Raw genomic sequence first — 26872 nt, forward strand, 5'->3', positions numbered from 1 at the left:
GTACTAGAAAATACATACATCTTTTTTGAAGTTGTCTTTTTTTTTCTGAAAACATGTCAGGTTCATATGAAATGATCTTTACCTCATTTAAATATGTTGCTCGTTTAGTTATTTAAATATGAGGCCATCTATTACAGTTGTGACTTAGATTTTATTCTAACAATCTCTTTGTAATTTTGTCTGTTTTTTTTTTAATTATGGAAACTTTCAAACATAAAGTTTGAAGAGTCAATTGAACCTCACGTAAGAGAATTGAGTTGCCAACATCTTTCTTATTGTATTTCATTTTTCTTTCCCACATAAACAAAGAGACACCCACAAACACACAGTTTTGTTTTAAACACAAAAATCACCACATACATCATGAAGTGGATATGGTCTTCCTGGGTGAGGGCCGAGGCTGCTATGAACCCACGAACTGCCCCTGCCCCCAGCTGCCCATCCTAGTCCCCAGTGTATAAGGAGGTGAGGGGAGGCTACCTGTCTCCATCCCCTTGGTGTCCTCTGCTCACTCCTGCCTGTCCTCCTAAATAGTCCTGCATAGCCAACAGAGGCTGCTGATCAAACCAGATAAACCAGCCCCTAGTGGGGTGTGAATGTCTGGTACTCTGTCTTTAGAGCTACCTCTTCACAGGCATTTTGCTTCTAGTTTTCACTGAAAACTAGTGGTTCTTTGGTGGTTCTTAAATTTGAACCCTTCCAGATGGGACTGGAAAAAGGTGTGTGTAAGTGGGAGGAGTAAAAACTGAACTCCCAGGGATGGGAGTATTGTCTGCCTGAGCTCTACCAAATTTCTGACAAGGTTCAAAGAGCTGGGGTAGGAGCAGGAGGAAGATAAGGAGGTAAGGAGTGCCCTTCTCCTTCTTTCTTTTATTCTTTGAGCTTTACTGAGCATGTACTACCAGCCTTGTGCTGTGATAAACTATGAGGATTCAGAACTTAATAAGATATAAACCCTGTCCTGGTTGGGATGCTGTGTTGGGGGAGCAGAGGACATGCTTTTGGCTCTCTGTTTCTTCCTCTATAATAGTTATAATCGTACCTACTACGATGGAGTTGTGAGACTAAATGAGCTCATGTGTGTAAAGCACTCAGAACAATGCCTGGCACTCATAGGAAGCACCATTCCATAAATGTTAACTTTTTTTTTTTCTTTACTCTTTTAAAAGACAGCATCTCACCCTGTTGCCCAGGCCCAAGCAGTCCTCCCACCTCAGCCTCCCAAGTGGCTGGGACTACAGGTGTGCATTACCACATACAGCCGATTTTTAAATTTTTTGTAGCGACAGGGTCTGACTATATTGCCCAGACTAGTCTTGAACTCCTGGGCTCAAGCGATCCTCCCACCTTGGCTTCCCAAACTGCTGGGATTACAGGTGTGAGACACTGTCCTCCACCTAACTTTTTTTTTTAGAACAAATGCTGCATGTCATATAATTTGATTTAATATTTGAGTTTTTCTCAAACAAAGGTGGACTTTTGTTTTTAACAAAAAAACTCATCAAGTATAGTGTATGAGCTTTGATCAAATCCTAGTTATCAGAAATAGTCATAAAAGACATTAGAACAGCTGGGTAAATTTTATATTGGTTAGGTGTTAAATTATATTAGGGAATTGATAACTTTTTTTTTGAGACAAGGTTTCACTCTGTTGCCCAGGCTGGAGTACAGTGGCACAATCAGAGCTCACTGCAACTGCCTCCCAGGCTCAGGGGATCCTCCTACCTCAGCACCCGCCACCCCCTCCCCCCCATATAGCTGGGACTACAGGCACATGCCACCACTCTTGTCTAATTTTTTTGTATTTTTAATAGAGACAGGGTTTTGCCATGTAGCCCCTGCTGGTCTCGAATTCCAAAGCTTAAGGGATCCACCTGCCTTGGTCTCCCAATGTGTTGGGATTACAGGTGTAAGCCGTGTCGTCCAGCCAATAACATTTTTAAATGTTATTATATGGTTTGTAAGAAAACATTCTTATTTTTAGGAGATATGTGCAAAAGTATTTAAGAGTGATAAATGATGTCTATACTTTCAAATAGTACAATAAAACAAATATACAGGAAGAGAGAGAATGCAGATATGGCGAACTGCTAACAATTGTTGAGTCTAGGTATTGGGCATGTGGACTTTTACTGTATATTCAACATTTTTGGCTGCTTGAAATTTTTTATTATAAAGTATTTTAGAAGATTAAAATACTTTTTTTTTTTTTTTTCTGAGACAGGGTTTTGCTCTGTTGCCTGGAGTGGAGTGCAGTGGCATAATAGCTCACTATAGCCTCAAACTCCTGGGTTCAAGCAATCCTCCTACCTCAGCCTTCTGAGTTGCTGGGAATACAGGCACACGCCACCACACCGAGGTGGTTTTTTATTTTTTGTAGAGATGGGACTTCATTATATTGCCTAGGCTGGTAAAATACTTTTTTTTTTTTTTTTTTTTTTGTGACAGAGTCTTGTTCTGTCGCCCAGGCTGGAGTGCAGTGGCACAATCTCGGCTCACTGCAACCTCCGTCTCCCGGGCTCAAGCAGTTCTCCTGCCTCAGCCTCCAGAGTAGCTGGGATTACAGGCGTGTGCCACCACACCCGGCTAATTTTTCTATTTTTAGTAGAGATGGGGTTTCACCACATTGGCCTGGCTGGTCTCAAACTCCTGACCTCGGGTACCGCCCGCCTCCACCTCCCAAAGTGCTGGGATTATAGGCGTGAGCCACCTCGCCGAGCCAGTAAAATACTTTTTAAAGGAAAGATAGTATCTTAGCAGATTTAATTGATCCTGGAAAGATGGTAGAAGGTAGTTACTTGGTTGAGAGAATTATAATTTTATTAAAGAGTATTTATAGTTTATCTTGAGAAAAGTTTGCCCTTGTCCTCTAGTACAAAAAGATTTATGTATTAGTATAGAAAATGCCTGCTTATGGCTGGGCATGGTGGCTCACGCCTGTAATCCTGGCACTTTGGAAAGAGGCCAAGGCAGGCAGATCACCTGAGGTCAGGAGTTTGAGACCAGCCTGGCCAACATGGCAAAAGCCGGTCTCTAATAACAATACAAAAATTAGCCGGGTATGGTGGTGTGCGTCTCTAATCCCAGATACTCGGAAGGCTGAGGCAGGAGAATTGCATGAACCTGGGAAGCAGACGTTACAGTGGGCTCTGATTAGGCCACTGCACTCCAGCCTTGGCAACAGGGTGAGACTCTGCCTCAGAAAAAAAAAAGGTAATGCCTGATTAGCACTTTGAGAGGCCAAGATGGGCAGACTGCATGAGCCCAGGAGTTCGAGAACATCCTGGGCAACATGGTAAAACCCTGTTCATACAAAACATAGAAAAATTAGGCGGCCGTGGTAGCATTCTCCTGTAGTCCCAGCTATTTGGGAGGTTGAGGTGGGAGAATCAACTGAACCCAGGGAGGTCGAGGTTGCAGTGAGTTGTGATCGTGCCAGCGCACTCCAGCTTAGGTGACAGAGTAAGATGCTGTCTCAAAAAAAAAAAAAAACCCCAGAGGCCAGGTGTGGTGGCTCATGCCTGTAATCCCAGCGCTTTGGGAGGCCGAGGTGGGCAGATCACCTGAGGTCGAGAGTTCAAGACCAGCCTGACCAACATGGAGAAACCCCGTCCCCACTAAAAATAAAAAATTAGCTGGGCGTGGTGACGTATGGCTGTAATCCCAGCTACTAGGGAGGCTGAGGCAGGAGAATCACTTGAACCCGGGAGGCAAAGGTTACAGTGAGCCAAGATCACGCCACTACACTCCAGCCTAGACAACTTCGTCTCAAAAAAAAACAAAAAACAAAAACCCAGAAAATACCTGATTTAAAAAAAAGATAGTAGAAAATTACATAATACTTTCAAAAATATTCATGTTAATGTACTATTTATTAAATTTACTTCTTTATTAAGTCTGTAGTTTTTTCTTTTGCATTATGTAACTTCAATATGATGTATAAAACATTTATTTCTTTTACATAGATGACAGCCCGTGTTGATGGTCATTCCTGGGCTCTTTCTGCGATAGATGAATTGAAAGTAGATAAAATAATTACACCTTTAAACAAGGATCATATTCCAATAACTGATTCACCAGTTGTTGTACAGCAGCACATGTTACCTCCGAAGAAATTTGTTCTCCTCTCAGCACAGGTATGTACATATTCTGTTATGGTAGTGACAAAAATAAGCGATGTATAATATTTTTGTCAAGTTCTCTGAAGTAGTGGCTTAATTGAATAATTTTCTTTCTTTTTTTTTTTGAGACGGAGTCTCGCTCATCACCCAGGCTGGAGTGCAGTGGTGTGATCTCAGCTCACTGCAACCTCTGCCTCCCCAGATCAAGCAATTCTCCTGCCACAGCCTCCTGAGTAGCTGGGATTACAGGCGCACACCACCACACCTGGCTAATTTTTGTATTTTTAGTAGAGATGGGGTTTCACCATGTTGGCCAGGCTGGTCTTGAACTCCTGATCTCAGGTGGTCCGCCTGCCTCGGCCTCCCAAAGTTCTGGGATTACAGGTGTGAGCCATTGCACCCAGCCTTCCTGGTTTCTTATTTGACTTTGTTTATTGAGATTTTTCCCAGGCACACAAGCTTATAATTAGTCAAAATTATCAGTTATCATTTGATATTTTATTTTATTTATTTTATTTTATTTTAGACAAGGTCTTACTCTGTCACCCAGGCTGGAGTGTGGTGCACAGTCTTGGCTTACGGCAACCTCTGCCTCCCAGGCTCAAGGGATCCTCCCACATCAGCCTCCTGAGTAGCTGGGAATGCAGGCATTTGCCACCACACCCAGTTAATTTTTGTATTTTCTGTAGAGACAGGATCTCACTAAAGCCCAGGCTGGTCTCAAACTCTTGAGCTCAAGCTATCCACCCACCTCATCCTCCCACAGTGCTGAGATTACAGGCGAGAGCCAATCTGCCCAGCCATCATTTGAAATATGTCATAGTTGAAAAGCTTCCACTCACTAAGGTTTATAAAAGAATCCACTCTTAGTTGCTTTTGTTTATTGATTGGTGCAAAAACAATTGAGGTTTTTGCCATTGATTGTAATGGCAAAAACACCATCCTGGCTAACACAGTCAAACCCCGTCTTTACTAAAAATATAAAAAAATTTAGCCGGGCGTGGTGGTGGGCACCTGTAGTCACAGCTACTCGGGAGGCTGAGACAGGAGAATGGCGTGAACCCGGGAGGCGGAGCTTGCAGTGAGCCGAGATTGCGCCACTGCACTCCAGCCTGGGAGACAGTACGAGACTCCGTCTTAAAAAAAAAAAAAAAAAAAAAAGCTGTAATGGCAGAAACCTCAATTGCTTTTGTACCAACATAATATTATGATAGTTTTATTTTGTCCTTTAAGTCTTTTGATCTATTTGGAATTTACTCTGGTATAAGGTATGACTATGTTTCTAGCTTTTTTTTTTTTTTTTGCCTAAATTGATATAAATAGTAGCAACATGATTAATTAATAATCTAACTTTAATTCTCTGGTTTAAGGGGCAGCTTTGCCGGGGCAATTGCATTAAGTTTTCTTTATAGATATATAGATCTACTGGAGGTTGAGTAGAGAAGTAGATGATCTTTTTGACCAGTTGTACTTTTTATATCACCTCAGCCATTCCTCCTGCCTCAGCCCCGTGATGTGCTGGAAATACAAGTGTGGGCCACCATACCCAGCCTACTTTGTATTGTTGAATGGTTTTTTTTGTTTGTTTCATTTATTTTATCAAATAAGGTAGAGTCAGTTGCTATCAGCCAATCTTGGTAAATCTCTTATTCATGTTCTTTCTTCAAATTTCTTAGGGGAGCCTTATGTTTCATAAACTTAGACCTGTAGATCAACTGAGGCATCTACTTGTGAGTAATGTGGGAGGAGATGGAGAAGAGATTGAAAGATTCTTTAAATTACATCAGGTAATTATATATACTTTTAAAAAATGTGATGCTATTTTAAACAAACAGTGGGAGTCATAGTTTATGTAAATTGGGACTGGAATACTGTAATAAATATGTATATATATATATATATATATTTTTTTTTTTGAGATGGAGTTTCGCTCTTGTTGCCCAGGCAGGAGTGCAATAGCGCAATCTTGGCTCACTGCAACCTCTGCCTCTCAGATTCAAATGATTGTTCTGCCTCAGCCTCCCCAGTAGCTGGGATTACAGGCATGTGCCAGCACTCCCAGCTAATTTTGTATTTTTAGTAGAGACGGAGTTTCTCCATGTTGGTCAGGCTGGTCTCGAACTCCCGACCTCAGGTAATCCGCCCACCTCGGCCTCCTAAAGTGCTGGGATTACAGGCCGTGAGCCACCACGCCCAGCCATAAATAGATAATCTTAACAATATTCCTTTCTTTGCCTAAGTCACTGTATGTGAACTGACATTTGAAAGCAGGATTAATATAAGTCTTGTAGTGAGCTTTCAGATTTTTATTCTCTGTTGTTGATAAATTCTTTTTTTTTTTTTTGAGACAGAGTCTCGCTCTGTCGCCCAGGCTAGAGTGCAGTGGCGTGATCTCAGCTCACTCTAAGCTCCACCTCCCAGGTTCATTCCATTCTCCTGCCTCAGCCTCCCAAGTAGCTGGGACTACAGGACCCCGCCACCACGCCTGGCTAATTTTTTGTATTTTTAGTAGAGATGGGGTTTCATCATGTTAGCCAGGATGGTCTCGATCTCCTGACCTCATGATCCACCCGCCTCGGCCTGCCAAAGTGCTGGGATTACAGGCGTGAGCCACCATGCCTGGCCTGTTGTTGATAAATTCTTATTGAAGTCTGCTAGTAAGAGTTTCTTGTTCAGGTTATATGATAAATGCCTTTTCATTAAAAGCACAAGACATTTAGGGACAAGTTGTTTTTGGTTGGTTTGTTTGTTTGTTTGTTTTGGCTTAATGACCTGAGGAAGAAACCTGAGGCAACAGTGTAGAGATCTTAGTATTTCAGAGCCACAACTGGAATTGATACGGTTAAAATTCGAGTAGTTCAAAGTTAAGTATACAGACTCTGGATTCAAAGCACCTGTGTTAAAAATCCCAGCTCCACCACTGAGGTAAATTACTTGACTTCTCTGGACTTCAGTTTCCTTATACATCATAATAGGATGTGGTATGAGGATTAATATATGCTAAACTCTTAAAATAGTACCTGACACATGGTAGGTATTCAGTGTTACCACTTATTGTTATTTTCTAGAAAGCAGAAAGACCACAGGAAGAAAATTGGAGACATAAGCCAGAAACTAAGTCAGAATCTAGGTTAAAAGGAAAAGAGAACATCCTGTAATCCTAGTGCTTATGATGAACTTAAAACCAGTAGTGTTTACTTGTCTTTTTAACACAAACTGATTTCATTCAGTCAGCAAGTATTTATTGAACGCCTGCTCTGTGCTAGATACAGACTTTAATACTGCATCTAGCAGTACACAAATCATTTTAAAATTTGTATTTAATATAAGGCCAATATTCCTCTTTTTACACAGGAAGACCAGGCTTGTGCAACTTGCCTTATTCTTGCTTGCTCCACTGCTGCCTGTGATAGAGAAGTATCTGCCTGGGCTACTCGGGCTTTCTTTAGGTATGTGAAAGTTTTTCTTGTTTATTTATTTGTTTTTTTACTGGGCCACTTTTTAAAATGATTTTATCAATGTGATAAAGCCTTGCCAAACAGTTGAGTAACTATGTAGGCAAATTACCAAAATTCATTTGCAAAAGGGTGAAATCTGGAGAGATTATAATGGTAATAGAAGCAAGTAAATTAGCATAGTTTATGCATTATTACTTTAACTCTGGATTCTGTTCTGTAACTTCTTGTCTACTTTCTACACTTTGTTCTACCTCAGTTACTGTCTCATCTATCTTTTTTACTTCCCCAAACACTATGCCAATTCTGCTTAATATGTATCATTAGTATTGAAGGCTTCTGAATTACTTTAAGGAAACTTGGTACCAAAGAGATATTTCTATTTAGAAAATATTTAAGAATTTGAAATGTGATTTTGTTAGAAACGTTTTTTGAAGTACTATCTAACCATAACCTAGTATGAAAATTACAATGCCATTTACTCACAAAGTAAATTCTATGCATTGCATATCTTTTTCTTAGAAGTTATCAGAGTCCCTTATAATTCTTCCTGGTAGCAGTTTCAAGTCCACATTTACTGAATAAATATTTATTATAAGTCTTATGCATATACTTTACTGTCAGCACAATACATTGAAGTCTCTAATGTTTAAAGCATTTATTTGGAAGCTAAACAGGAAAAGGAACAATTCCAGTTTTTAAGATGGATGGTTTGTTTTACTGAATAAACTCAACCTCTTGTCATAAAAATAGGTATGGTGGTGAAGCACAGATGAGATTTCCAACCACTCTTCCGCCTCCAAGTAATGTTGGTCCCATCTTGGGGTCTCCTGTCTATTCTAGTGAGTATGGAACATTGAAATGAAATTGTTTCTAATCGTTTGAATCTTAGAACCTTTATAGCAATTTTTATCAATAAGCCTTTTCATTATGTTTTATTTACTGCTATTGTATAATTGATGAATACATCTATAGATTCTGATTCTTAAAAGTGATCTATTAATATTGAATCCTTAATGTAAGGAAGCAAAATAAGATGTAACCAATCATATTTACATAACTCATTTGGTATATATTCAGAGGGAAACAGATGAATGATTTAATAATTAACTCGCACATCAGTGTTTTCCAAGGTGGGAGTTGTTAGAAACTTACTAGGAGATCAGTCCCTAATTCTTGCATATATCGTGGACAATGTAACTCCTTATGCTTAGAAATAGCTTCTGTGGCCAGGCGCAATGGCTCACACCTGTAATCCCAGGACTTTGGGAGGCCGAGGCGGGCAGATCACCTGAGGTTGGGAGTTTGAGACTAGCCTGACCAATATGGTGAAACCGTGTCTCTACTAAAAGTACAAAAAGTAGCCGGCCTGTGGTGGTGTGAGCCTGTAATCCCAGCTACTCAGGAGGCTGAGACGGGAGAATCGCTTGAACCCGGGAGACAGAGGTTGCAGTGAGCCGAGATCATGCCACTGCACTCCAGCCTGGGCCACAGAAGGAGACCCTGCCTCAAAAAAAGAAAAAGGAAATACCTTCTTTACCTAATTTTGATCACATTCAAAAGATTGAGATATTCTTTTCTAAATCTTTATATTCTTCTTTCCCTTTTTAGGTTCTCCTGTTCCTAGTGGTAGTCCCTATCCAAATCCATCCTTTTTGGGAACACCGTCTCATGGTACCTCTTTCCTTTGTTTTGGATTGGATTCATTTTGAAGTGCTAACATTATGAGTTAACCTTAATGCTTAGTGTGAAAAAGATGAACTTGCCTTATTCCCTTGAAAATAAATATAATTTTAGAAGCGCTGTCCAAGCAAGTTGTGGCATTTGGATGTGAATGCCTTTATTTAGGAGGAACTCCTCTTATAATAAGCCTGGAAAGCCTATTATTTGGCTACCAGGATTAAATTGAACCCTAAAATCTGTGTAATTAGTTCTATTTCACTGTCAGCATTACAAGCAGTACTGGCAAGTTTGTTTCCTTTTCATTCTGCATTGTGAACACTTGGAAGTCTATCTGGGAGTACCCATCCACATTTAAATCTCTCTTCTTATTAAGGAAAACCAAATTAAATATCTATGTATTTCATTGTTTTTGTAAATACCTTTGTGTCTAGATACACAAACTTGGGTTATGAGAATTCTGAATTTTATGGGTTCTAAGATTAAGAGATTTATGGGTTCTAAGATTAAGATTAAGAGATTTATGGGTTCTAAGATTAAGATTAAGAGATTTATGGGTTCTAAGATTAAGATTAAGAGATTTGTTTTTCTTATGTGTATACAAGGTATACAGCCTCCTGCCATGTCAACTCCAGTGTGTGCTCTGGGAAACCCAGCAACTCAGGCCACAAATATGAGTTGTGTGACTGGACCAGAGATTGTGTACTCTGGAAAACACAATGGTATTTGCATTTACTTTTCTCGGATCATGGGGTAAGTTTGTCATGAAATAATGAACTATTGCTCACCTTGTCCCATCTTGAGTAGTGAAATATTTTTAACTCTGAATTTGGGACATCATTTATTCCTATTAAATTTTAGTTTTAGCTCACTTGTTGATCAATAAAACTTTTCTATTCCAGTTTTTATTATCTAACTATATTCATTGCTGTGTTTTATTTCTCTTACTCTCTCATAATCTATTTTTGTAGCATCAAAATACAGTTGTTCCTTAACACAGGGGTTAGGGGATGCCAACCACCATTCCTCAACCTTCATGTAGTCAAAAATTCATGTACAACTTTTGACTTTCTTAATTACTAATAGCCTACTGTCTAGAAGCCTCACTGATAAGTAATCAATTAACACGTTTTGTATGTTTTTTGTGTTTTCTTTTTTTAACTTTTGCATGGTGTAGGAGTGTGGGGGAGTCTCGTAAAAACCAGAAAACCTGCTAGACAAATTCTAAAACAGCCGTAACACTGATATTTTGTGTTATATGTGTTACCATATGGTAAGAATACTATATTCTTACCATAAAGTAAGCTAGAGAAAAAAAATTAAGAAAATCATAAGGAAGAGAAAATATATTTACTATTCATTAAGTGGCAATGGATCATCATAAAAGTCTTCATCCTTGTCTTCACGCTGAGTAGGCTGAGGAGTAGGAAGAGGAAGGGTTGGTTTTGATGTGCTGGGGTAGCATAGGTAGGAAAAAAATCTGTGTATAAGTGGACCCACACAATTCAAGCCCATATTGTTCAAAGGTCAACTGTATATCTACTTACATATGAATGTACAGTGTTACAAACTTCCCCATAACTCAGTGACATGTGTCTACAGTTCAACAGGGCAGTTCTTGTCTTGCTGGGCTAACTCAAGAATAGGCAATCAGTTGTGAAGTTAAAGAGAGCTATGCTTATCTTGGCTAGACTCTCACATGTTCAAGGTTATGTTTTCCAGCTGGTCTAGAATGGCCCAAGCTGAAACAGCTTGGTTGTTCTCTACATGGTTTCTCATCCTCCAGCAGGCCAGCCAAAGATTATTTAGTTGGTGGTGGCAGAGTTCCTTGAGAAAGAGTAGACACTTGCAAAACCTTTATTCTAAACTCAGAACTGGCTTACCATGCACTTTTCCGCCTTATTCACTTGGCCAGAGGGAAGTCACAGGGCCAACTCAGATTTAAAAGGTGGGAAATAGACCACCTTTTAGGGGAGAGACATCAAAATCATACTGCAAAGGGATAGATATAGGGAGGGATAAAGAAATGTGGTTGTTTTTGCAATCAGTCTATCATGTTATCTTAGTTAGCTATCATGCCTAATATATATTTCTCTTAGATTTGAGATGTATGATTTCATTCATCTCATTTGCTTAAAAGTATGAAACAGTACAGAGCCCCTTTATAAATTTCCTGTTTACAATTTATTATACAGAGCCTTTTGATTTTTCTTCAGTAATATTTCATTATCTGAAAAACTTAGGTACATCAGGTATGAAAATTTTCTAGTATTCCACTCTTCTAGATAGCTTAGTAAAATGTTAAATGAAACCACTGCAAGTTTTAAAAACTGAATAAAGCCATTAAGTTCCTAGAGAAAGAAATTTATTGTAATTGTTTTTATTCATTTACAGCACAATCATTAAAACTTTTTTTTTTCCAGAAACATTTGGGACGCAAGCTTAGTTGTGGAGAGAATATTCAAGAGTGGCAACAGAGAGATCACTGCAGTAAGTGTGTATAATATTATTTTGTTATTTTTGTGTAGCCAGTTGATGGTATAAATGGTTAGATTGTTTCACATTTCCTGATATTACACAAATAAGATGGCAAAGGTTTTGTTTTTTTTTTTTTTTTTTTTTTTTTTTGAGACAGAGTCCTGCTCTGTCTCCCAGGCTGGAGTGCAGTGGCCCAATCTCAGCTTACTGCAACCTCTGCCCTCTGGAGTCAAGCGATCCTCCCACCTCAACCTCCTGAGTACCTGGGATTACAGGTGTGCGCCACCATGCCTGGCTAATTTTTGTAGTTTTTGTAGAGATAGGGTTTCACCATGTTGCCCAGGCCAGTCTCAAACTCCTAGACTCAAGCAAACCACCTGCCTTGGCTTCCCAAAGTGCTAAGATTACAGGCAGGGGGCCTCAGCGCCTGGCGGGTTATTCTTTTATGTATATGTTTGCGTTCTTGGACAACAAACTGCTTACCTTCAGGTTTAAATCTCATCTCTAACATTGATTAACTGTCTGAATATGAGTAAATTACTTAACATTTCAGAGCCTGATACCTCATGGTAAAAGAAGGGGCATAGTATATCTCCCTCATAAGGTTGTCATGAGGGATAACTCAAGCAACTTAATATTGCTCAAATTTTACTATGTAATACTTTGACATATATATGAACGAAAACTCCATGGACCCAGCACTAATTTCCATGAATTGGCATACTTTACAGACTGCTTTTTGCTCTTGTTGCCCAAGTTGGAGTGCAGTGGCACAGTTTCACTCTTGTTGCCCAAGCTGGTGTGCAATGGCATTATCTCGGCCCATCGTAACCCCTGCCTCCTGGGTTCAAGCGATTCTTCTGCCACAGCCTCACGAGTAGCTGGGATTACAGGTGCGCGCCACCATGCCCAGCTGATTTTTTGTATTTTTAGTAGAAACAGTGTTTTACTATGTTAACCAGGCTGGTCTCGAACTCCTGACCTCAAATGATCCGCCCACCTCGGCCTCCACTGAGAATACAGGCGTGAGCCACCACGCCCAGTTCAAATATATTTTTAATTGTGAGGCTCTTAAAGTTCATGAGTTGGGCACAGTGGCCCGTGCCTGTAACCGCAGTGCTTTGGAAGGCTTGAGCCCAGGAGTTCAGGACCAGCCAGGGCAACGCGGCCAGATGCCTTTTCTATAAAATAAAATAAGATTAAAATTAGTCAGATATGGGGTGGCATGTGCCGGTACTTCCAGCTAATTGGGAAGGAGGATCACTTGAACTTAGGAAGTCAAGGCTGCAGTAAGATATGATCCGCACCACTACACTCCTAGGCAACAACAAGACGCTGTCTCTCAAAAAAAAAAAGTTCAAGTTTCTAAGAATAAGAGTGTATTTGCCTAACACAGTATATGATTCCATTTATATGAAGTTTAAAAACTTGTAAAATTAATCTATGTTGATAGGAGTAAGAAAAGTAGTTACCTCAGAGGTGGGATGACTAATGGCTACAAAGGAACATAGGAAACTTTCTTTGGTGTTGGAAATTTTCTGTATTGTGGTCTGGGTGATGACTATACAAAAATATATGAAAGTAATCAAGATGTTTTCTTAGTATTTGTATTTTATTGTATGTTAGTTATGCATCAGTGTTACTGGCAGGAGAGGAAGTGTGTAGGTATACTTTATTCGGATCAACAGGTGTGAATTGATACAAGAAATAACTATAGAGATACTCATTTCAAAATTAAAATTGTTTATATTATAGCTATACAGAGGGTGTGTTTTTAAACTTTTGAAAAATCTTTCATTTTTACAGATTGAAAGTAGTGTTCCCTGCCAACTGCTAGAGTCAGTGCTACAAGAACTAAAGGGTTTGCAGGAATTTCTAGACAGAAACTCCCAGTTTGCAGGAGGACCATTAGGAAATCCAAAGTAAGAATAAATAGGGTTTATTAATTCATCTTTTTCTTTTCGTTGTATTTTTTGTTGAGATAATTTACATACTACAAAGTTGGTCCTTTTAAAGTGTGCAGTTTAGTATTTTTTAGTGTATCTACAAGGTTATGCAACCATCACCACTATCTAATTTTAGAACATTTTCATCACAGCAATAAGAAACTCTGGTGCCCATGACCAGCCATTATTATTCATGGACCTTCCCCCAGTCCCTGGCAACCACTAATCTACTTTCTGTCTCCACAGATCTGCCTTTTCTGACTATTTACATAAATATTATATTTTATATATTACATAAGATACACAATATATAAATATATTATATGAATATATGTAAATGGAATGTTTATATAAATATAGTTATATAAATGGAATGTTTATATAAATATAGTTATATAAATGGAATGTTTATATAAATATAGTTATATAAATGGAATGTTTATATAAATATAGTTATATAAATGGAATATTTATAGAAATATTTCTATGAATGGAATATTTATAGACATATTTATATACATTGAATCTTTATAGAAATATTTATATAAATGGAAGTATGCAACAGATAACCTTTGGTGTCTGTTTCTTTCCCCAAGCATGTTTTCAAGGTTTGATTGTTGTAGCATGTATTACTACTTTGTCTCATTTCTCAGTTTATCAGTTGATAGATATTTGGGTTGTTTCAGCTTTTTGGCTAATAAGAATGCTGATATGAGCATTCCTGTACAAGTTTTTGTGTGGACATGTGTTTAGACAGACTGTTGCTCTGTCACCCGTGCTGGAGTACGAAGGCTCCAACTTGGCTCACAGCAACCTCCGCCTCCCAGGTTCAAGCAATTCTCCTGCCTCAGCCTCCCAAGTAGCTTAGATTACAGATGTGCACCACCATGCCCAGCTAATTCTTCTTTGTATTTTCAGCGGAGACGGGGTTTCACCATGTTGACCAGGCTGGTCTTGAACTCCTGACCTCATCATCCACTGGCCTCAGCCTCCCAAAGTTCTGGGATTACAGGCGTGAGCCACCGTGCCCGACCAAGAGTGGACATTTGGGTTTTTTTTGAGACGGAGTTTCGCTCTTGTCGCCCAGGCTGGAGTGCAATGGTGCAATCTCGGCTCACTGCAACCTCCACCTCCTAGGTTCAAGCGATTCTCCTGCCTCAGCCTCCTGAGTAGCTGGGGTTACAGGCGCCTGCCACCATGCCCAGCTAATTTTTCTATTTGTAGTAGAAATGGAGTTTCACTATGTTGGCCAGGCTGGTCTCAAACTCCTGACCACCTTCAGGTGATCCACCATGCCCAGCAATAATGGATTTTTTTTTTTTTTTTTTGAGACAGAGTCTCGCTCTGTCGCCCAGCCTGGAGTGCAGTGGTGCGGTCTCAGCTCTGCAACCTCCGCCTCCCGGGTTCATGCCATTCTCCTGCCTCAGCCTCCCGAGTAGCTGGGACTACAGGCGCTCGCCACCACACCCAGCTAATTCTTTGTATTTTTAGTAGAGACTGGGTTTCACCGTGTTAGCCAGGATGGTCTCGATCTCCTGACCTCGTGATCTGCCCGCCTCAGCCTCCCAAAGTGCTGAGATTACAGGCGTGAGCCACCGCGCCCAGCCAAGAATGGATATTTTTAAGCCTCTAATATAATACGGACTTTTTGTTGAAAAATAATAATCACATTGCATTGGGGGAGTCACATCACTCCTTAGAATTGTTAACGAGGTATTACAGTATAATCTTTTTAAAGCATATGTAGGCCAGGCAGAGTGGCTCACACCTATAATCCCAACACTTTGGAAAGCTAAGGCAGGAGGATTGCTTGAAGCCAGGAGTTCGAGACCAGCCTGGGCAATATAGGAGACCTTGTCACTATAAAAACACATAAATAGGCCGGGCGTGATGGCTGATGCCTGTAATCCCAGTACTTTGGGAGGCTGAGGCAGGCGGATCACCTGAGGTTGGGATTTCGAGACCAGCCTGACCAACATGGAAAAACCCCCATCTCTACTAAAAATACAAAACTAGCCAGGTGTGGTGGCACATGCCTGTAATCCCAGCTACTAGCTAGGCTGAGGCAGGCGAATCACTTAAACCTGGGAGGCGGAGGTTGCGGTGAGCCGAGATCGTGCCATTGCACTCCAGCCTGGGCAACAAGAGTGAAACTCTGTCTCAAAAAAAAATTCATAAATAAATAATAAAGCATACATAAATATACACTTCTTTAAAAGCAAAAACAGAGTCTAAGTAAGTACACTTTTATATAACATTGTTCATACTTTGTGTGTGTGTGTGTATACATTTATATATATTCCCCTGCCCCCGCCGAGGCAGAGTCTTGCTCTGTTGCCCAGGCTGGAGTGCAGTGGTGCAATCTCAGCTCACTGCAACCTCTGCCTCCTGGGCTCAAGCAGTTCTTCTGCCTCAGCCTCCCGAGTAGCTGGGATTACATGCATGTGCCACCAAGCCTGGCTAATTTTTGTATTTTTAGTAGAGATGGGGTTTCACCATGTTGCCCAGGATGGTCTCGATCTCTTGACCTCGTGCTCCGCCCGCCTCAGCCTCCCAAAGTGCTGGGATTACAGGGGTGAGCCACCGCGCCTGGCCTGTCTTTATCTTTTAAGCAGGAGAATTTACCTCCTTCCCATTTTATTGGAATTAGTTAAATGTGGTTTATTGTTTTGGTTTGGTTTTTTTGGAGACAGAGTCTTGCTTTGTCGCCCAGGCTGCAATGCAGTGGTGCAATCTCAGCTCACTGCAACCTCCAACTCCCTGGCTCAAGCGATTCTCCTGCCTCACCCTTCCAAATAGCTGAGACTACAGCCCCACACCACCATGCCTGGCTAATTTTTCTATTTGTAGCAGAGACAGGGTTTTGCCATGTTGGCAAGGCTGATCTTGAACTCTTGACCTCAGATAATCCACCTTCTTCAGCCTCCCAAAGTTCTGGGATTACAGGAGTGAGCCACTGCATCTGGTCTAGTTAAATGTTTGATTTTTTTCTCCCCATCCTGAATTTGTGCTTTTTGTTTATTTTCTTCCCTTTCCCATTTCCTTATTGTATTGGATTGATCAGGCCTCTCTCTACCTTAAACACCAATTAAGAAGTTCTACATATGATTTTTCTTCCTCTGTTAGTCTTAAATTCTGACAGACATGCATCTCAGTCAGCATTAATAATTTAACAAACTCTATTACATTTTGTTTCCTTGCCTTCTACTGCCATCCCTCCCCCTCCAAATTATCTGGAATTTTACTTGTCAGATGTTTTTAGTTTGTTTGGTTTTTTTTCTAACATTATGGTCTTTTGTTAATTGAATTTTACCATTACATCTGCAATTATATGTAAATTTTCTAATCTACTTCTAATTTCTCTTAATTACTCATTTATCTTTACAGTTTTTAGCAGGATGTTTTTTTCATTGATGTTTCTTGAATTGTCACAGAAGCAGTTCTGTCATCTGCAAATAGAGATAGTTTCATCTTTTCCATCTTTTCTTGTCTAGCTCTACTTGCTTTCTCCTCTCTGCACAAGGTAATCTCTCTCTCTCTTTTTTTTTTTTAATTGAGACAGAGTTTCACTCTTATTACCTAGGCTGGAGTGCGATGGCATGATCCTCGGCTCACCGCAACCTCCGCCTCCCGGGTTCAAGCGATGCTCCTGCCTCAGCCTCCTGAGTAGCTGGGATTACAGGCATGAGCCACCACGCCCAGCTAATTTTGTATTTTTAGTAGAGACGGGGTTTCTCCTTGTTGGTCAGGCTGGTCTCAATCTCCCAACCTCAGGTTATCCACCCGCCTCAGCCTCCCAAGGTGCTGGGATTACAGGCATGAGCCGCTGCGCCCTGCCACTTATCTCTGTCTTTTCTCTTTTTTTTTTCTTTTTTAGGCAATCTTGCTCTGTCATTGAGGCTGGAGTGCAGTGATGTGATCATTATTCCCTGCAATCTCAGACTCAGCCGCCTGAGTAGCTGGGGCTACAGGCGTGTGCTGCCACACCTGGCTGATTTTTTCTTATTTTTCTCAGAGATTGGGTCTCACTGTGTTGCCCAGGCTGGTCTCAAACTCTTGGCCTCAAGTTATGCTCCCTCCTTAGCTTCCCAAAGTGCTGAGATTACAGGCATGACCCACTGCATCCACCCTTACTTGAGGTGTTTTTTGGTTTTCTTTTTTGAGACTGGTCTCACTCTGTTGCCCAGGCTGGAGTGCAGTGGCATGATCACGGCTCACCGCAACTTTGACCTCCCAGCTTCAAGTGATCCTCCCACCTCAGCCTCCTGAGTAGTTGGGACTACAGGCACATGCTACCATGCTCAGCTAATTTTTTTATTTCACATTTTGTAGAGACAAGTTCTCACTGTTTTGCCCACGTTGATCTTGCACTCCTGGGCTTAGGTGATCCTCCTGTCTTGGCCTCAAAAAATGCTGGGATTTTAGGCATGAGCCATCCGCACTCAGCCCTTATTGAATATGTTTAACATATTCATATATTTAACATATTGAATATGCTTACCATATTCAATAAGTGAGTTTGTCAAATGTATTTACTGCATTTTACAGAGATGATCATATCATTTCCCCCCTTACCTTTAACAATAGAGTTAATACATGTCCTAATTTCGACCAACCCTTGGATTCCTATAACATTAGTTTCATTGACTATGGAAATTTTTTAAACAGATTTTTGAGATCTACTTTACATACCACTAAATTTACTCATTTTGAATGTTCAGTTCAGTGACTTTTAGTAAATTTCATAGAATTGTGCAACCATCACCACAGTCCAGTTTTAGCACACTTCCATTATCTAGGAGACATACCTCATGTCCATTAGCAGTCACTTTCCATTCCCACTTCTTAGCCCCAGACACTTACTGATCTGCTCTATCTCTGTAGATGTGCCTATTCTTGACATGTCATATAAACAGAATCATACTGTGTGGCCTTTGAGTCTGGCTTCTTTCACTTAGTGTGTTTTGGGGGCTCATGTTTGAGATTTATGTGGTAGGATGTATTCATGCTTTGTTCGTTTTTATTGCCCAATGAATGTGGGATTTTAAGATCATAGACCATTTCTCAGATCTTCGTATACATTTTGCACCATTTTCTTCCCAAAGTTTAATGTTGTAGATGAAAAAGTACATTATCTGTATGATTCTCCTTCCTTTGTAAGTGACTTAGTGTTTACTTTGAAATTTTTTTGTGTTTTTTTCTTTTTGTTACCGAAATTCAAAAGTCACATGATGTCTTTAGGTATATCTTCTTTACAGCTCTCAGTGAGCCTTTAGAATGAACGTCTTGGCTTTGATCAGTTTTCTTCTCTCGTTTTTTATGTATTGTGATACACATTGAATATCCCTTATCCGAACTGTTTGGAACCAGAAGTGTTTTGGCTTTCACGTTTTTTTTTATTTTTAAATATTTGCATTATACTTAGGTTGAGCACCCCATTCCGAAAATTTGAAATCGAAATTGCTCCAGTGCGCATTTCCTTTGAGCATCATGCTGATGTGCAAAACGTTTCAGATTTGGGGACATTTCAGATGTTAGTTTTTTTTTTTTATTAGGGATACTCAATCTATGTTTCTTCTGTCCCATTCTCTTTGGAGAATCATATTAACTCTTTTGTATCTAGCTTGTTTCTTCTCTTCCGTAATTTCCTTCCTTCCTTTCTCTCCTTTACCCCCTCTTTTTACTTGATCTTTTTTTTTCTACAGATTAGGAAAATTTATAGCTGATGTTCTCAGTCATTTAATTGATTTAATCTCAGTCATTTTAAGTAGCATCTGTTTAGTCTGTGTCATAAATTTTTTCTGGCCATCAGCCCTTCTGGTGTTGGTTGCCCAACCTTATGAATTATTTAAAAAAAGTAAACACATTAAATGTTTGAATTGTACTGTATGTGTTATATCTCAATAAAGCTGTTATAAACACACACATTCTGCAATTTCTGTTTCAGTACTACTGCTAAAGTGCAGCAGAGGCTGATAGGATTCATGCGTCCTGAAAACGGAAATCCCCAGCAAATGCAACAGGAACTGCAGAGGAAGTTTCATGGTAAATTATTGCTTCTCATCAGTTAAGCGTACATGACCTCAGTAAAATTTTATTACTTGAATAGAAAACAATGGACTTTCTTAGTAAGATGTACTTTGTACACAAATATTTGTAATTAAAATATCAGTGTAATTGGGTCCGGGGTGGTGGCTCACACCTGTAATACCAGCACTTTGGAAGGCTGAGTTGGGAGGATCACCTCTTCCTGGGAGGCAGAGGTTGCAGTGAGCTGAGATCATGCCACTGCACTCCAGCCTGGGTGACAGAATGAGACCCTGCCTCAAAAAAAAAAAAAAAAAAAGTGTGATTGGGAAAGTAGGATAATATGGATATTGTATATTTCCCTATCTCTTTTAGCATATACATTTTTGTTCCTTCCTCCACCAGAAAACATGATACACACCTATTTCATTATGTTTTTTTTTTATTGTGGTGAAATATATATATACCATAAAATTTACCATTTTTACTTTTTATTTGTTTATGTTTCTGAGACAGAGTTTCACTCTTGTTTCCCAGGCTGGAGTGCAATGGCGTGATCTTGGCTCACTGCAACCTCTGCCTCCTGGGTTCAAGAAATTCTTCTGCCTCAGCCTCCCGAGTAGCTGGGATTAGAGGCATGTGCCACTACGCCCGGCTAATTTTGTATTTTCAGAAGAGACGGGGTTCTTTATGTTGGTCAGGCTGGTCTCGAACTTCCAACCTCAGGTGATCCCGTCCGCCTCGGCCTCCCAAAGTGCTGGGATTACAGATGTGAGCCACCGTGCCCGGCCCCATTTTTACTTTATTTTATTTATTTATTTATTTTTTTGAGACAGAGTCTCACTCTGTCACCCAGGCTGGAGTGCAGTGGCATGTCGGCTCACTGCAAGCTCCACCTCCTGGGTTCACTCCATTCTCCTGCCTCAGCCTTCCGAGTAGCTGGGACTACAGGCGCCCGCCACCACACCTGGCTAATTTTTTTTTTTTGTATTTTTAGTAGAGACGGGGTTTCACCGTGTTTAAGCAGGATGATCTCAATCTCCTGACCTCATGATCCGCCCGCCTCAGCCTCCCAAAGTGCTGGGATTACAGGCAAGAGCCACTGCGCCTGGCCCGTTTTTACTGTTTTTAAGTGTACAGTTCAGTGGCATTCAGTATATTCATTTTATGTACCCATTACCAACATCTATCTCCAGAACTTTTGTCATCTTCCCCAAAAATGTCACTCTGGGCTGGGCGCAGTGGCTCTCACCTGTAATCCCAGCACTTTGGGAGGCCATGGCAGGTGGATCACCTGAGGTCAGGAGTTCAAGACCAGCCTGGCCAACATGTTGAAACCCCATCTCTACCAAAAATACAAAAATTAGCCAGGCATGGTGGCGCAGGCACCTGTAATCCCAGCTGCTCGGGAGGCCCAGGCAAGAGAATCACTTGAACCCAGCAGGCGGAGGTTGCAGTGAGCCGAATTTGTGCCATTGCACCCTAGCCTGGGCAACAAGAGCAAGACTCTGTCTTAAAAAAAATAAACACCAAAAGTCACTCTGTACCCATGAAATAATAACCCCCCATTTTTTTCCCCTATCCTAGGTCCCTGGCAACCACCATTCTACTTTCTGTCTCTTGAATTTTACAACTCTGGGTACCCTATTAGGATGAAATCAAATTTTTCATTCTGTGGCAGGCTTATGTCACTTAGCATACTGTCCTCGAGGTTCATCCATGTTGTAACGTGTCAGAATTTCCTTCCTTTTTAAGACTGAGTAATTTCTATTGTGTATATGTGCATATGTGCACATATACCACACTTCCTTTATCCATTCATCTGTTGATGGACACTGAGTTACTTCCGTTTTTTGGCTATCATGAATAATGCTGCTATTAACATGGGTGAACAAATACAAATTAAAGTCTCTGCTTTCAGTTCTTTTGGGTATATACCCAGAAGTGGAATTGCTATATCATATGGTAATTCTATTACTAATTTTTTTGATGAAATGCCATACTGTTTCATAGCAGCTACTGCATTTTATGTTTATGTTTATCTTTATTTCTTTTTGAGACGGAGTTTCACTCTTGTCTCCCAGGCTGGAGTGCAATGGTGCGATCTCAGCTCACTGCAGCCTCCACCTCCCAGGTTCAAGCAGTTCTGCCTCAGCCTCCCGCTAGCTGTGGTTACAGGCATGTGTCACCACACCCAGCTAATTTTTTTATTTTTAGTATAGTTGGGGTTTCACCATGTTGGCCAGGCTGGTCTTGAACTCCTGACCTCAGGTGATCCACCCACTTCGGCCTCCCAAAGTGGTAGGATTACAGGCGTGAGCCACTGCGCCTGTCCAGCCACAGCATTTTATACTTCTAGTAGCAATGCACAAGGGTTCCAATTTCTTCACATCTTTGCCAACATTTGTCATGTTTCTGTCCTTTTATATATAGCCATCCTAATGAACGTGGAATGGCATCTCATTGGGATTTTGATTTGCATTTCCCTAATGATTAGTAATATGCCTTTTTATAGAGCTAAAAATATGAATCAAATATTTCATTGTGCTTTTTATCAATTATAAGTAGTAACAAGTAAGGAAAGAGCAAGGCAACTGAAAAGTGCTCATAATCTTCAGTTATTCCAGATACAAGTTAGAACAATAATAAGTTATTGCATGAACTTTTTGTGCCATTTAATTTTTTCTAAGTTCTTTTGCCTTCCATTGTTAGGGTTAGAGTTACTTTTTCTGGCCGTGATAGAACTTTCTGGTTTGTTTGTTTTGAGATGGAGTCTCGCTTTTTCGCCGAGGCTGGAGTGCATTGGCACAATCTTGGCTTACTGCAACCTCTACCTCCCAGGTCCAAGCGATTCTCCTGCCTCAGCCTCTCAAGTAGCTGGGATCACAGGCGTGTGCCACCACACCCATCTAGTTTTTGTGTTTTTAGTAGAGATGAGGTTTTGCCACTTTGGCCAGGCCGGTCTTGAACTCATGACCTCAGGTGATCCGCCCAACTCGGCCTCCCAAAGTGCTGGGATTACTTGCGTGAGCCACCACGTCTGGCCAGTAGAACTTTCTCAGTTAACACTCAACCATTTACTTTTGTCCCAAGTTACTTTCTTCCCTACTGAGGACCCTAGGTTTCTATTCATCATTTTGTAAATTCTTTTTTACTATCTTTTAAATTTTTTGTCTCTCTTTTATTTTTTTGGAGATGGAGTCTTGCTCTGTCGCCCAGGCTCCGCCTCCTGGGTTCACGCCATTCTCCTGCCTCAGCCTCCCAAGTAGCTGGGACTACAGGTGCCCGCCACCACACCTGGCTAATTTTTTTGTATTTTTAGTAGAGACGGGTTTTCACCACGTTAGCCAGGGTGGTCTTGATCCTCTGACCTTGTGATCCGCCTGCCTCGGCCTCCCAAAGTGCTGGGATTACAGGCGTGAGCCACTGTGCCTGGCCTTAAATTTTTTCTCTTTTTGAAAAAATGTTGAAATTGTTTGCCTGTCCTCCAATTTTGTTTCTGTTCTGTTCTGTTCTGTTTTTTGTTTTGTTTTGTTTTGAGACAGCATCTTGCTCTGTTGCCCAGGCTGGAGTGCAATGGTGCCATCTTGGCTCACTGCAACCTCCACCTCCTGGGTTCAAGCGATAATCGTGGCTCAGCCACCTGAGTAACTGGGATTACAGGCATGTGCCACCACACCTGGCTAATTTTTGGATTTTTAGTAGAGATGGGGTTTTGCCATGTTGGCCAAGCTGGTCTTAAATTCATGGCTTCAAGTGATCCGCCCACCTCGGCCTCCCAAAGTGCTAGGATTACAGCCCTAAGCCACTGTGCCCAGCCACCATTTAGCAAATTTTTTTTCTGAGCAGCTAATGATATTTCAGTATGGCTTTGAGATTACATTACTAAACATTGGTGAGGATTTGTACAAATAGGAGCATTTGAATTGCTGGCAGTTCATACTGAAACAACTGCTTTGGAGAGCAATTTGATCATATCCGGTAAAAGCTAAACATATACTCTTAAAGCTGATTTTGTCACTTCTAGGTATATACCCTTAGAGGAGTTTTTTTCAAACTTTTTCCCACAGTAAGAAATATATCTTACATGGCCAGGTGCGGCGGCTCACGCCTTTAATCCCAGCACTTTGGGAGGCCAAGGCGGGCAGATCATTTGAGGTCAGGAGTTTGCGACCAGCCTGGCCAACATGGTGAAACCCTGCCTCTACAAAAAATACCAAAATTAGGTGGGCATGCTGGCGGGTGCCTGTAATCCCAGCTACTCGGGAGGCTGAGGCAGGTGAATCGCTTGAACCCAGGAGGCAGAGGTTGCAGTGAGCTGAGATCATACCACTGCACTCCAGCCTGGACAACAGAGCAAGACTCCGTCTCGGGGAAAAAAAGAAGAAATATATCTTACATTATGACTCAGATGTTTAAAAGCATACACACAAACTAAAATAGATTTTCCTGAAATAATTTTGTTTTATACTCTGATATTTCTTTCTTTTTTGAATTATTTTCTACTTTCTATATTTGAGGGGTGAGCAAAAAGCTATGATGACTGACTAAATTGATTTCATGACTCGCCAATGCATGTTGACCTAGGGTTTGAGAAACTCAGTCCTAGACTAACTTGACTGTGCTTTCTAGGAGATGTTCTTTAAGAATATTTATTGCATCATTGTTTTATTATCAAAATACTAGAAACAGTGTAATGTCCTCCAAGTGAAAAATGGGCCAAATTGTAGCATACTTACATGATGGAACACTCAGTAGTGAAAATAAATGTACTAGATTTATATTTATCAGTGTGGATAGTCTGTGAACATATAACTGAATAGAAAAAGCGATGGTGGGCCGGGTGTGGTGGCTCACGCCTGTAATCCTAGCACTTTGGGAGGCCAGGGCAGGTGGATCACGAGGTCAGGAGATTGAGACCATCCTGGCTAACATGGTGAAACCCCGCCTCTACTAAATATACAAAAAATTAGACGGGCTTAGTGGCGGGCGCCTGTATTCCCAGCTACTTGGGAGGCTGAGGCAGGAGAATGGCGTGAACCCAGGAGGTGGAGCTTGCAGTGAGCCGAGATCGCGCCACTGCACTCCAGCCTGGGCGACAGAGCGAGACTCCATCTCAAAAAAAAAAAAAAAATTCTGTATTTTTAACAAATACACCATCGCTTTTTCTTTTTTCTTTTTTTTGAGATGGAGTCTCGCTCTGTCGCCCAGGCTGGAGTGCAGTGGCGCGATCTCGGCTCACTGCAAGCTCCGCCGCCCGGGTTCACGCCATTCTCCTGCCTCAGCCTCCCGAGTAGCTGGGACTATAGGCACCCGCCATCCCCCCCACCAGCTAATTTTTTATGTTTTTAGTAGAGACCGAGTTTTACCGTGTTAGCCAGGACGGTCTCGATCTCCTGACCTCATGATCCACCTGCCTCGGCCTCCCAAAGTGCTGGGATTACAGGCGTGAGCCACCGCGCCCAGCCACACAGCAATATTTTCATGGTTTATGTGTACCTACACAAACACAGAAGCATATATATATACACACACGGAGAAGATAAAAACATAAATACTACTGATTATCATGGTTGCCTCTAATGGGGGCTAGGAAGAAAACAACAGGGATTTCAACCTTAACTACAGTTTTTATTTGAAATAAAGCAACTTAACCTATGTTATTTTATAATAATTTATTTTGTTTTCTCATTAGAGGCTCAACTAAGTGAAAAGATTTCACTTCAGGCAATTCAGCAGTTGGTTCGAAAATCATATCAGGCTCTGGCTTTATGGAAACTTCTTTGTGAACATCAATTCACTGTCATTGTGGCAGAACTTCAGAAGGTAAGTTTTTTTTATTTTTTTATGATTATACCATTAATACTATGTTTGGATTTTTTTGGATGAGTATTTTGGCTTTGGAGGGGATTATTTTGGGAAGCATTTAAGTTATGATGAAGTTAGTATGTTATGGGAAGATGGCACAAAAGCGTACCAACTTGGGGGACCTATTTTTTCAAAGCCACAAGTTTTTACTTGTGGGTATGTGAATGAAGTCATACTTTACAAAACATATTTTTTAAAACAGTGGACTTTACCCTTTATTTGAGCTACAGGTTCTTCTGAGAATCTGAAAAAAGCTATCTCTCACTACCCTTAAAGAAATGCATATCGACATGGACACACAGACTTTTGCTTATAATTTCAAAGGGCCCAACAACCTAAATTAAATACTCTTGACTGGGCACCATGCCTCACACCTGTGATCCCAACACTTTGGGAGGCTAAGGCAGGAGGATCACTTGAGCCTAGGAATTCAAGACTATCCTGGGCAAGATGTCAGGACCCATCTCTACTAAAAATAAAAAATAAATTAGTCAAGTGTGGTGGCACATGCCTGTAGTCCCAGCTACTTGGGAGGCTGAAGTGGGAGGAGCACTTGAGCCTGGGAGGTTGAGGCGCCACTTAGCCATGATGGTGCCACTGCACCCCAGCCTGGGTGACAGAGTGAGACCCTGTCTCTCTCTCACACACACACACACATACACCACTCCTACTTCATTTTATGTTTTCTTTTTTTTTTTTTTTGAGATGGAGTCTCACTCTGTCGCCCAGGCTGCAGTTGTGCAATCTCGGCTCATTTTAACCTCCACCTCCCGGGTTCTAGCAATTCTCCTGCCTCAGCCTCCCGAGTAGCTGGGATTACAGGTGCATGCCACCACGCCCAGCTAATTTTTTGTATTTTAGTAGAGACGGGGTTTCACCGTGTTGCCCAGGGTGATCTCGAACTCCTGAGCTCAGGTAATCCACCCGCCTCAGCCTCCCAAAATGCTAGGATTACAGACGTGACCCACCATGCCCGGCAACTGCTCCTACTTTAAAGGAAGATATTTATCACTGTAGGAAATAAATGGTTCATATTTCTTTTGATGTTCACATTTGAATCCTTTCTAAGGATAAGGATAATCAACATTAATCTAAATGTTAGATAGAATATATAGAGGAAATTTATTCTTACCTTTTATTTAATTGTGAGCATTTCTAAACGTATACAAAAGTAGAGCAAAAACTGTAACTCCCATATACATTTGACTCATTCAGCATTTTCAAGATACTGTGTTTCTAAAAAAAATAGACAGTTCCTTGAACAACAACAATGTCATGATCAGTTACCAGTTTTTCT

General features: G+C 40.9%; 1 protein-coding gene and 1 non-coding gene across 3 annotated transcripts in view; one reads left to right on the top strand and one right to left on the bottom strand.

Annotated features, from left to right (window-relative positions):
* NUP155 (nucleoporin 155) overlaps window positions 1–26872 on the top strand; it is an 87588-nt gene that overhangs the window by 36337 nt on the left and 24379 nt on the right. For both annotated transcript variants that reach the window (XM_034960156.3, XM_034960158.2), the window contains exons 13-22: window positions 3966–4136; window positions 5798–5908; window positions 7476–7570; window positions 8330–8418; window positions 9188–9250; window positions 9862–10009; window positions 11680–11746; window positions 13541–13656; window positions 19628–19725; window positions 25403–25533. In XM_034960156.3, the coding sequence (XP_034816047.1) occupies window positions 3966–4136; window positions 5798–5908; window positions 7476–7570; window positions 8330–8418; window positions 9188–9250; window positions 9862–10009; window positions 11680–11746; window positions 13541–13656; window positions 19628–19725; window positions 25403–25533 (1089 nt within the window). The remainder of the gene's footprint in view (window positions 1–3965; window positions 4137–5797; window positions 5909–7475; window positions 7571–8329; window positions 8419–9187; window positions 9251–9861; window positions 10010–11679; window positions 11747–13540; window positions 13657–19627; window positions 19726–25402; window positions 25534–26872) is intronic.
* Window positions 10440–10500, bottom strand: LOC112439945 (U7 small nuclear RNA). The gene has a single exon (XR_003028164.1). It is a non-coding gene; the product is annotated as a U7 small nuclear RNA (small nuclear RNA).

This window comes from Pan paniscus, chromosome 4 (assembly GCF_029289425.2).
Source record: "Pan paniscus chromosome 4, NHGRI_mPanPan1-v2.0_pri, whole genome shotgun sequence".
NCBI classification, from domain to species: Eukaryota; Metazoa; Chordata; class Mammalia; order Primates; family Hominidae; genus Pan; species Pan paniscus.